We start from the raw sequence: 12,536 nt of genomic DNA, 5'->3' as shown, positions 1-12,536 counted from the left end.
CTAGTATTACCCTACCAGAGACATCTTTTTTGGTCTTTTTTTCCCCAGTTCCAATGAAAGTATGTCACCCTGAAATATTAGCTCTGTTTCTCTTCCTGCAAATAAGTATTTCTAGCATTCTCTCTTTTAAGATGACCTGATCATGTTTTTTTCAGTCATACTCATGGAGCAACATATTTTCTCCACATGCCAGCCTCATGCTCTTCTTCATAATACTATTCTGGGACTTTTTAAATCCATCTGACAGAATAGATAAATCTTATTTAGCAATTCATGTGCTTTGCATATCGTAAAAAGGCTGTTAAAATATTAAAAATAATCTGTACAGGATATTGTTAAAATTTAGACCTGAAACACAGGAAAATTCTGGACCCCCATCTTTATTAATCACATCTTCCAGCACCTGCTCCATAGCTTTCTATGCCAAGACAATTTAGATGGTTGTCTAGACACTTCTGATCTGCTTCCATTACTCTTTCTAGCAGTGTATTCCAGGTATTCACTAGGTCCATCTCAGATTCCCATTGAATCTACATCTACATCCTCTGAGTTTATTCACCTCTGACATGGGGAAAAGTTTCCTGCAGTCTTCCCTATCCATATCCCTCATAATTTTATATTCCTCAATCACGTGCTCTCTTTGCCCCAAGGAAAGTAGGCCCGGCCTCCCTAGTCAGAACTGAACCTCTCCTTTCCAGGCTTTGCCCTGCTCCTGTTCCTTACAATCCCGTCGGAGAAGTAGCAGCTGCAATTGTGTAGCATCTTCCCAATACGGCACAAGCACAGTAGACTAGATTAGTCATAGCATGAAAACAGGCCCTTCAGCCCAACTCATCCATGCCAACAGCATCTAAGTTCATCCAATTTACCCACATTTGGTCAATATCTCTCTAAACCTTTCCTATCCATTTTTGTACTTGTGTGTCCAGATCAGGACTTGAACCCACATCCATTGACTCCGAGATGATTTTGTGAGCCACAACTGCCACCCAAATGAATTATGAGAGAGAAGGATACCTGACAGCTGCAAATAGTGAATGCCATGATAAGTTTTCACTGAAGGAAAACCAATGGTTTCCTGAACCATTTGCTGATTGAAAGAACATTTCAAATTTAGTATAAACTTTTGAGCTAGAATGTTTTACATTTTGTTCATTAGAGATCAGTCAAACTAACACTGAGAAAATGTAGCAGCACACAAATACTGGTAAGCTTACTAAAAAAAAGTCCAGTAATATTTGATCAGGACACAGAAGGCTACCAAGGGCTACAATGGGATATATTGTAGATCAGTTGCAGATACAGGTGTAGAAATGGCAGACAGAGTATAACCCTGTCAAATGTAAAGTGTTGCAAGTCGATTGTAAATGGACAACAGACTGTTAATGGCAAAACCCTTGGCAGTGTGGACGTGCAGAGGGATCTAGGGGTCCAAGTCCATAGCTTCCTGAAAGTGGCTACCCAGGTTGACAGGGTGATAAAATAAGGCACATGGTATTGCTTGCCTTTATTTGTCAAGGAAGTTCAAGAGTTCAAGTTCAAGAGTCAGGAAGTTATGTTGGAGCTTTATAAAACTCTGGTTTCTTGGCAATGAGCTCAACATATAGAATGTGAAGTAGGGCAATCAAAACTAAATCCACAACCCCCATCAGGGATGATGTAATTAGCTCATTTCCTGAGGGCTTTCCTATACAATGTCACTTCCGTCAATCTTATCATATAGTAAGTATGGGACTCATAGCACAATCAGTGGCAAAAGTAGAGCTGTTTACAATATCATTTCCTTGAATGCAAAAGAACATTGTGACTTCTCAAATACAGTATGTATGTATTCTGACTGATACCACTATGATCTTCATTAATTACCGCTCTACATAGCCTCTTGCAATCCAGAAAGTTTAAATGAGACAGCACCAGTTATCATGGTGTTATGATTATTATGATGGCCTCAGTACAGACAATAAGGGCATACATATAAAAGGAAAGGAAGATTTTTAGTCAAATACAGCTATCTGCTAAATCAGGATAAAGGATCATCCATTCAGATAAGGAGAAATTTCTCCACTAAGAGAGTTTATCCACGGCTGAGAACAATAAAATGTACAATGTAAGACTGACATGCTCACTATGGTGCTAAGGGATTGCTGTACTAAGAGGAAGGGTAAGACGTTAACCTGCACCCTCAGGTTGATGTAAAGACGGAGCAGGAAGAGATCTCCTTAGCATCCTGACCAACATTTATCACTCAATTAACAAGACAAAAATAAATTGTATGTTCATTATTGCACTGCTGATGAGGGCAAGTTGTCCATTACACTTCTGAAATTACAACAAAAACCACACTCCAGGAGAACTTCTCTGAATGTCCAGTGCTTTGGTACAGTCTTAGTGATTAAGAGATGCTGTGGAAATGTAAATTATACTTCTCTGGAAACATAAATTCAAAGTACTTTCAAATGCAGACTTGAAGAATGTGTATGTAGAATAAATTGACCTCTAACCTGGTTTCTGGTTACAGTGCCATCAACGGGATCCGTGTATTCAAAGTTTTCTGTTTTCTCCACTGTGTAATTATGACTGCCCACGGCGAATTGCTGATTGGTAAACGACCGTTCCATAATTAGAGCTTCAAGGTCCCTCATCAAGTGGAAGGACAACCGGGGGTCAACTTCCTCATAATCAAACCTGCTCAGAAGCAGAGAGGGAGGGTTTGCAGGAACAGCAATACATACAATTGTACAAGTCAGAGGTCTGGAAATTGGGGTTCTTTATTATTTGTTTTCAGGATGTGTGAATGTGTAAGAGAGACTAAGTTGTAGAGATACAGGAAATAACAGGAGGGAAATTAGGACCAATGGGATTGCTTCCATGAAGCAGGCACAGAGCCAATAGGCTGAGTAGTTCCCCACTCGCATTATTTTAAGGGTTCAAGACCAGGCTAGTGTTCACCCTATTTGTTCCCTTTGCGATATCTCAATATATTGATGTGATGTAAGTTTTTCATTGCACCTCAGTACATGTGACAACAATAAACCAATTACCAATTACTATTGATTCTTTCCAATTGCCCTTGAGAAAGTGGGGCTGACTTGCCTGTTTGAACTGCTGCCATCTGTCTCACAGAAGGGGCTTCCGCATGGCTGGGGGTGTTGAGAGGCCCAGCATCAATGGAGCAGAGCCAGCCTATGTCCCAAATCAGGACTTGTGACTAAAGTGGCAGGCTCCTCCTACCTACAGGGTGTGCATGTTGGAGAGTTTGAGAAGGTAGAGGTAGGATAGAGACGGACGTATTGAACAATGATGAGACAGGGCAGATCATTAAACAGAAGGTAGATGGTACCATTCACCCACTACACAAACAGTTCACCCATAGGCCCCCTTCCCATCTACCCCATCTGGTTCTGGCACCAATTACCATTCACCTCTCTTCTAATGTGCTAAACAAAAGATGTTGAGCTCAAAGTGGGGGCACGGTAGCATAGTGGTTAGCACAAAGCTTTACAGTACTAGTGACCCAAGTTCAATTCCCGCCGCTGCTTGTAAGGAGTTTGTACGTTCCCCTCGTGACAGCGTGGGCTTCATCCAGTTCCTCCAGTTTCCTCACGCAGTCCAAAGACATACCAGTAGGTAGGTTAATTGGTCATTGTAAATTGTCCTGTGATGAGGCCAGGGTTAAATCAGGGGTTGCTGGGTGGTGTGGCTCGAAGGGCTGGAAGGGCTATTTCACATTGTATCTCAATAAATAAAAAAAACAACTCTTGGATCACTGTCCCATTTTCCTTCCGTCTCATTAGAAGTAGAATCCAGACCTCCCTGCCCAAATTTCCAGCTTTCGTCAGGCAGATGAACCACAGTTTGTATTAGGCAGAGGTGGTGGGAAAAAAGGGTGTAGATTGAGTAAAGGGTCTGCATGCAGCTTGGAAAATGAGAGTCTAGACAGGGTATAGAGGTGTCTAGGAACATGGGATTCAGCAAAAAGTAGCAGCATAAGGTTAAAAAAACACAATGCATCAAAATAACAAATGAGCCACTGGGATTCATTGTCAGTGAAATTTTCTGCACAGTAGATGCTTAATCATTAAAATTTAAAAATTTAAAAAATTAAAAAAATTTAAAGCCATGCCTTTTCTTAAATTTCTGCAACCAGTGAATATTCACAATTGCCTTCAATTTTCAGTTCATTGTGATATATCTTGGCTTGTTTCATGATCAGCATGGAGTGAAGCAGCATATGTTCACTCTGATGCTGACAAATCCACTCTTTCAGTAACGATCAAGAACTTCATTTCTCACTTTATGCAGTTTATTTCTATGTTTCATTAACTTCTGTGCATTACATATGTGAGGTCACTTCTCAGAATTGTCTGTGGTATACAGAGGCACGCACATCACCTGAGAACATTCCCAGCACCTTGTGCAATTTTCCATTAGTGACGTCATGTCAATGCTCAAAAAAAATTCAGATTTCAGAGGTTTTTGGACTCAACCAATATTTCAAAAATCAAGTGATGTAACCATTGGTGAGGTACTGATAGAGAAGCATGCATTGAAGGTGAGAGGGGGTAGTTTCAAAGGGGATGTAAGGGTTAAGTTTTTTCCACAGAGAATCATGGATGCCTGGAATGTGCTGCCTGGTATGGTGGTAGAGGCAAATACATTGAAGACTTTTAAGAGACGTTTGGATAGGCACATGGATGGAAGGAAGATGGAGGGATATGGCCATGGTCTAGGTAGGAGGGATTAGTGTCTGGGTGTTTTTGATTTGCTTTTTAGCTGGTTCAGCACAACATTGCGGGCCAAATGGCCTGTTCCTGTGCTGTCCTATGTTCTATGTTCTATGTACAGAAATTGGTTGCAGTATTTCACTTCCGTTCAATGACCATGAGATGCAAAGCACGTTGTTATGATTTGACATCATGAAAGGTGCTATAGAAATGTAAGTTCTTTATCTTTGAAACAGGTGCATGTTCAGTGATTCTCTGGAACGTTAAATGGGTCTGTGATTCCTGACTATTGGCAACTATCACTGATGTCAAATGGCCTGTCTCTGAGTTACCCTAATGAACCAGAACATGACCATTTGGGGGAGGGGTCACATTTTAGGTTAGACTTTAAAACAAAGCTCCACCTGCTGACAGAAAAGAATGGATGGCATTGTTTGAAGACAGCAGATCTCTTCTGGGATGAGCATTTATCTCTCAACCAGTATCAGCCCATTGCATTGGCATTACTGGCAGCCACCTCTTCTACACTTCTAGACATTTAGCATGGCTTGGAAAAGTAATATAAAAATGCAAGTCTTTATAAGTCAATGTGTTTAATTTTTTTTAAACTGTGATCATGAAGACAGTAGCCAATGTAATACTGGAGCACTGGGTGAGCACTAGGTGAGTACTGGACAATGGGGTAAGTTACAGCACTACGCTTCATGCCGTAATGGGTTGATGTTTTGTGATATGAACCAAGGAGAATCTCTATAAAAGTAAAATTCAGCAGTGAGCCCACTTAATATTCATTGGCTCTGACTTCATAATCAAAAGGTCCAAATGTAGATAGATATTTCCCAGAACAGACACCACTCTCACCTGCAGTAGTAATTCCGACCAAACCTTGCCCAGTGATCCTTCAGTATCTCTTCTACGCTCTGTTTACGAGCTGCAATGATGGACAGCCATGCAAGGACAGCCCAGAGACCGTCTTTCTCTCGAATGTGGTCGGACCCTGTGACAGACAAAATAATTTACAGGGTGTTTTCCTGAGCTGGCCTTCTATTGCACATGGTGCAGCGTCACACACAGCCAGGAGACTCAGAAGAAGATTCGTGAAAGGTCATAGTCTCAAAGACAGGGAGGTCAACCTAGAACAGGGGATATCAGAAACGGGGGGAGCACAGGGATGGAACACGTACAGTGGGTGCATACTATGTTGGGGAAGGGGATGCTGGTGTAGAATATCACATGACAGTCGAGCAGAAGATACAAAAATATGAAAACACATACGACCATACTCAAGGATAGCATCTATCCTGCTGTAATGAGAACCTGGAACCATCCCCTCATACATTAAAAGATAAACTCTGGGTCATGAGCATGGCACTTTACTTGTTTAGCTGCACTTCACACTTTCTGTAGCTATATCACCTCTCTGCATTCTGTTTAATTTTCACTACCTTGATGTACCTACACACGACACAATTTGCCTGGATGGCATGCAAACAACAGCTTTTCACTACATCTCGGTACATGTGACAATAACTGACCAACATGTACTGTACACATCACCCTGACCAGTTTTCTCTGTCTTCAATATTCACTGAATTACTTGGCTTCGCACTTCAACACTTTGAGCTCCACTACCATTCTGCTGAATCTCGACCAATTCCCATCAATCCCTTCCAGATCTCATGAAGGGCTTAGACCTAAAAGTTAACTCTTTCTCTTTCCACAGATGCTACCCGACCTACTCAGTTTTCCCAACATTTTCTACTTTATTTCATACTCCAAGCATCTCTTTGGTATTGGTTTATGAGATACTGAGATACAGTGAAAAGATTGTTTGTATATTGTTCATACAGATAAAATCATTACACAGTGAATTGAGGTAGAATGAGGTAGAACAATAACAATGCAGAATATAGTGTAAGAGTTACTGAAAAAATTCAGTGCAGATAAACAATGAAGTGTGAGAACATGACGAAGTAGATTGTGAGGCCTGGAGTCCATTTTATTGTATTAGAGGTCTGTTCAAGAGCCATGGTAACAGGGATACAGAAATATATAATCCAGACAGGATGAAACTTTCTCCAGAGAGTGGCCAGAGTTTTACAGATCATATAATATATACGGGGTGAAAACTGAGCTGCAACATGGCCTTTGTAATTTCGCTTTCCATCAGCTTTTAAGGGAAATACCAACTTCCATCAACCTATTTTATGGTTATTTCTATCTTTGAAAGTTGTGTGAGTTGGACCAGTGGAGGAAGAGACTCTCCAGGGATCTATAAAGTGCATTTAAAGAGTTGTAAACAGTGGGCAGCAGACTGAGAGTCAGAAACGGGAATAATATAAAAGTTCCATTATAGTTGGTATGGAAACTATGAACCAAATGCCCATCTCTATTGTAAAGTTCCATGATTCTGACCAAGAATAGGCACTAAAAATTACTTTAGGTCTGTCAATCAGAACATAAATTGGTTCCCTGTGACTTCTCTTTTATTTTGTACTCACATCATTGTTGTATCACAGTTCAGCTGCAATTCTTGAACCAGCTAGTGACTTTCTATTCTGGTGGAGTCACATGGTGCAGTAGGGAGCTGTGTAGCCACAATCAGTCCACTGTGTGAACGTAAATCTGCAACCAGCTTTGGCTCCCAATCTCTCTGTGAAAATAACTGAATGATGGACCCTCTGCTGTAAAATTGGCTTCAACCAACCACATCCATATCACTTTGATTAATACAAGAACTATAACATGAAAAAAAATCACATGATCGTTATCAGTGAAAACTTAATACCCTACCATTAAAGGAAACATCCAGCTCGGCTTAGCTTGGTCAGAGGCACGGGATTTAAAGACTATCTTAAAGGAGGAAAGAGGGACATGAGGAGGGAAAGGCTTAAGAAAATTGTTTCAAATATCTGAGTCTTGGTAGCCAATGAGTGCTAACGGTAGAGGGAAAGAAACTGGAGAATTAGAGAAGCACAGTCATCTGAGAGGTTAGTAAGGCTGAGAGAGGAAGGGGAAACAATCTGAAAACATGTGAAAATTATAAATTCAAGGCATTTCCAGGCTTAGGGCCAGTGTGGGGCAAATGGGCACTGGCAGCAGTTCTAAATTGGTTTACCTGTGGGAATTATCTGCGAATCTTGGTGTCATTGGTTGAAGGATTGGGTGGGGGCAAACCCCACTGTTCTTCTTTGAAACAGAGGGCAATGGAATTTCTTTTATATCCACATGAGAAAGCAGCGAGGGCTTGGGTTAGCAGCTGTAGTATAGTGGTTAGCACGATTCTTTTGCAGCCTGGGGAGTTTCAGAGTGTGGAGTTCAGTTCTGGCGTCGTTCTATAAGGAGTCCTCCATATGGAATGTGTGGGCTTTGTCTGTGTTCTCTGGTTCCTCCCACAGTCCAGAGACATACTGGGTAGGTTAATTGGTTGTTGTAAATTGGTTGGTTGTTGGAGGGGAGGAGAAGATGGCGACACGACGCAGCGCACATGGCCCCTCCGAAATCATATTGTATTTGTTAAATAAGGGCTGTGCACAATCCTGATTTGACGGAGACAGCCGTGAGAAGCATGGAGGAACACCTGGAGAAACTTCCGAAATGCCCGCTTAGCTGCTACTGTGCAATCGAGAATCTCCGGAGGGGAAGATCCCAAATCCTTGGCTTTGACTATTGCCTGTTGCCAGGGCTGGGGTCGAAGCGCTTGGCAGAGATGATGCTCGACGCTCAGTGTTGGAGGCTCGAAGTTTTCGGACGGACTCAAGAGTCGGCTATGGTCGGGTTCTTCCAGGGTGCTGCATTGGCAAGTTTGCGACGCTGGAAGCTCATAGCAGGAAGAGAGTTTTTCTTCCTTCTACCGCCTGCGTGAGATGATGGGACTTTCGAGAGACTTTGAGACTTTTTTTTACCGTGCCCATGGTTTGTTCTTATCAAATTATGGTATTGCTTTGCACTGTTGTAACTCTATGTTATAATTATGTGGTCTTTGTCAGTTTTTCAGTCTTGTTTGTCTTGTGTTTCTGTGATATCATTCTGGAGGAACATTGCATTTTTTTTTTGATGCATGCATTACTAAATGACAATAAAAGAGGACTGCATGTCCTCATAATCTAATCTAAAAAAAAATTGTCCCAGTGATTAAGCTAGGGCCTATTCCACACTGTATCACTAAGTAAAAGGTAAAAAATAATAAATAAAACAGTATCTGAAGGTGAACACCATTGTCAGTGCACCAGAGCACCAGTGTTGCACTGGAGTGTCAACCAATCAAACGGGACTTGACTCTTGACTCAGAAGTAAAAGTGCAATCCAATGAATGTGGCTGATACAAACCCTCAAACAAAGGGAAAGGTCAGAAACAAGAGGTACCATCACCACTGAAACCAAACCAGACTACATGGTCGATTTCAAAAGTGGTGGGGCGGGGGGAGAGGAGAAAGAGCAGAGAAGTAAAACATGTAAACATGTAATGGTCATCAAACAGGCCTAAGCCAGGGGTTCCCATCCTTGGGTCCACAGACCCCTTTTTTAATGGTAGGGGTCTGTGGAACAAAGAACGTTGGAAACCCCTGTCCTAAACAATTGTTCCAGGTGGGGCAGTCATCCACAAGTGATTCCATAGTTGTCATTTATTGTATCTGGTGCTCCCGGTGCAGTCTCATCTACATCGGTGAGATCCAACGCAGATTGGGAGACTGCTTCTTCGAGCACCTTCACTTCATCCACAATACCTGTCGGGATCTTCCCGTAGACAGCCATTTTAATTCCACTTTCCATTCCAACACCAACATGTCTGCCCATGGCCTCCTCCACTGCCAAGCTGAGATTAGATACAGATTAGAGGAGCAGCACCTTATATTTTTCCTTGGTCATCTCCGACCTAACAGAGTGAATCTTGATCTCTCTAGCTTCTGGTAACCACTCCCCTCTGTTTCTTCTTTGTTTGATGTCCTGACCTCACTGTTTCCCCATCATGCTATCTTTTTCCCTTCCTCAGCCTCACCTACTCATTCCTCCCACTGGTTCCACATCTCAGCTCCTTCCCTTTATTCCATAGTCCACTGTGCTCTCCTATTAGTTTCCATCTTCTTCAGACCTTTATCTCAGCTTCTTACATCATTCTCACTCTGCTCCCTCCCTTACTGGCCTATCACCCATCCTCACCTGGATCCATCTATCACCCACCAGCTCTTGCTCACCCCTTCCCCCACCTTTTTAAAATGGCTATCTCTCTTCTTTCTTTCTAGTTCTATCGAAGGGTCTCAACATAATACGTAGACTGTTCATTTCCCTCCACAGATGCCGCCTGACCTGCTGAGATCCTCCACCTCCTTTTGAGCTGCTACATGTTTGGTCAGAAAGTTCAAGGGAATACGGATTGGATTTAAATGAAGCAGAATAATTCCTTGCAGCACGAAGATTGTGTTAGAATGACAGCTTTGTGGACTGTAGGATCAGCTTTGTATCAACCAGCTGGGCTAAACCAGTGTCAGGGAAAAGGACAATTCACAGCAAGCGTGAATGCCTACTGCATCCATTGCTGATGGGAGCTAAAATATGGTGTAGCATAGAGAATGCTTCCTGCTTCTCATTTGGGTCATTGGTTTTGATTATCTGCTTAATTTGAGGTAAACTTTGAAATAAAAAAAACTCCACAGGGTTCCTGTGGGTCAATTGCAGGGTGGAAATGAAATAAAATCATATGCACTGGTGTGTGCTGAAAACATTCTGGACCCTATTGTTCATTTGTTATGTGCCATGTTGTATGACGTGCGCAGTCACGGGCAATGACCATGATTGTTCTTGGCAGAGTTTTCTACAGAAGCAGTTTGCTATTGCCTTCTTCTGGGCAGTGCCTTTACAAGATGGGTGACCGCAGCCATTATCAATACTTTTCTGAGACTACCTGCCTGGCATCAGTGGTTGCATAACCAGGAATTGTGATGCGCACCAGCTGCTCATACGACCATCCACCACCTGCTCCCATGGCCCTGATCGGGGGCTAAGCAGATGCTACACCTTGCCTAAGGGTGACCTGCAGGCTAGCGGAGGGAAGGAGCACCCTACATGTCCTTTGGTAGACATGGATCTCCACCCTACTACCCCTCTGTACTCTATAATATTGAATAAATGAATATAAAGATACTGGAAAAGGTGCAAAAAATCACAAAGGTGATGCCAGAACTAAGAGCTTATAATCAGCAGGAAAGCCTGAAAGGACTTTGGCTGTCTCCCAGGAAGATTTCATGGTGATGTGATGGTGGGGTTTGGGAAGTGCACATGGGAAAGATAATGCAGCAGATCAAATCCAACAGCCATTAATATCTAATGGCCACTGATAAATCCAATGGGCAATTTAGAAGAAATTTCTTTCCACAGAGTGGAATGGGAAGGTGGAACTTATTCCCGCAGGGAATGGTTGAAGCAGGACTCAACATTGATACAGGGAAGCTGGCTATAAATGTGGGAGAGGGAAAGAGACATGGCGAAACTGAAGGGTGGGTAGAAGCTTCTGTGGAGCAGATGGGCTGGGGTCTGTACTGCAAGTTCTGTTTCATAAGAGAAATTGTACAGTGTGAGTAACAGCTCATACCATTATTTATGGTCACTTCAACACACATGTAGGTTATATGTCACTTATCTTAATTTGCTTATGTTAACACATCTGTCGTTTCTAATTTAGTGTGCTGCTGCTGCAAAAAGTTCATTTCCATGACCTTGTTCAGGGTCAACCATAGATGTTGCATCTTAACTGTCTAGATATGCAAGTCAGGGCAGTACGATATGGAGAGCAAACTGTTTCCCATGTAGTAAGTTCTCCCTCTCCACACAACTGATGAATTCAAAAGAACGGCAGAGACTGACAGGGTTTGGCACCAGAAGCGTTGCAGGCATTGCCAGTCAGTGTTGAACTCAACGTAAGACTGTCTTAGGGACTCCAGCTCCTCATTTTTTCTCTTGGGGTTTACTCCCGAAGCCTTCCCCGTGAGTGGGTATGGTTGCAAAGCAGTGGAGGTTTGAGATCAGAGTTTTCCTGTATGCCTATGGCAATAACAAACTGGAATATGAAATTCACGGTCCTCCTTTAGATAATGAACTGGCAACAATTAGAATCCTTAATGTGCTTGACATCTATTTCCTTCTGCTTCCATTCTCTTCAGGCTCAGAAACACCACTTATTCAAAAGGAGAATATTGTCAGAGACGTAATTGAGACCTTCTATATTTTTAAATTTAATATAGTTCATTTTGATTTTTTATTATCTATAATATAATTATAGTAGTATGCTTAATTTTTTTTAAAAGCTTTTGAAATTTCTTAGGAGTGGTTTAAGGTGTTTGACAGCCTGTACAGCTGGAAACTGGGCTTCGCGGGCTGTCCTACTAATTGCATGGGATTTATCCTGTTTTGGAATGTGCTCTAGTTAGTTGCCATGTTTCAGTGCAAAGATTTGCCAGCAAATCAAATTGCTTCCCAAGAAGGTTCCGTGCTGCTCACCAAAGTCCTTGCCAATCAGGTTGCACCTAGCTTACTTGAGGGTATATAGTCAAGGCGCAAATGATTTTTTTCAATTGAGTGCCAATTATAGGCAGTTGGATTTTCCATGGAAAATCCAACTGCCTATAATTGGCACTCAATTGAAAAAAATCATTTGCACCTTGATTTTCCATGGAAAATCCAAGTGAAAATGTTACCTAACGTGTCCTACTGCTCTAATTTGAATTCTCAACATGGAAAGTTAAAAACAGACATTTTGGTAAAGTCCCTATTTTGTCAATTAATGGTACAAATAATAAAGCATCTTCAGTGAGGAGT

At 42.0% G+C, this 12,536-nt stretch overlaps 1 protein-coding gene across 1 annotated transcript in view; it reads right to left on the bottom strand.

Annotated features, from left to right (window-relative positions):
* Positions 1 to 12,536, bottom strand: part of pgm5 (phosphoglucomutase 5) — a 198,596-nt gene that overhangs the window by 27,788 nt on the left and 158,272 nt on the right. Inside the window, exons 8-9 of the mRNA XM_072258067.1 lie at positions 5,586 to 5,721; positions 2,502 to 2,685 (exon numbers count right to left, since the gene is read on the bottom strand). Of these exons, the coding sequence (XP_072114168.1) occupies positions 2,502 to 2,685; positions 5,586 to 5,721 (320 nt within the window). The remainder of the gene's footprint in view (positions 1 to 2,501; positions 2,686 to 5,585; positions 5,722 to 12,536) is intronic.

This window comes from Mobula birostris, chromosome 5 (assembly GCF_030028105.1).
Source record: "Mobula birostris isolate sMobBir1 chromosome 5, sMobBir1.hap1, whole genome shotgun sequence".
NCBI classification, from domain to species: Eukaryota; Metazoa; Chordata; class Chondrichthyes; order Myliobatiformes; family Myliobatidae; genus Mobula; species Mobula birostris.
This window is presented reverse-complemented; position numbering and strand designations above follow the sequence as displayed.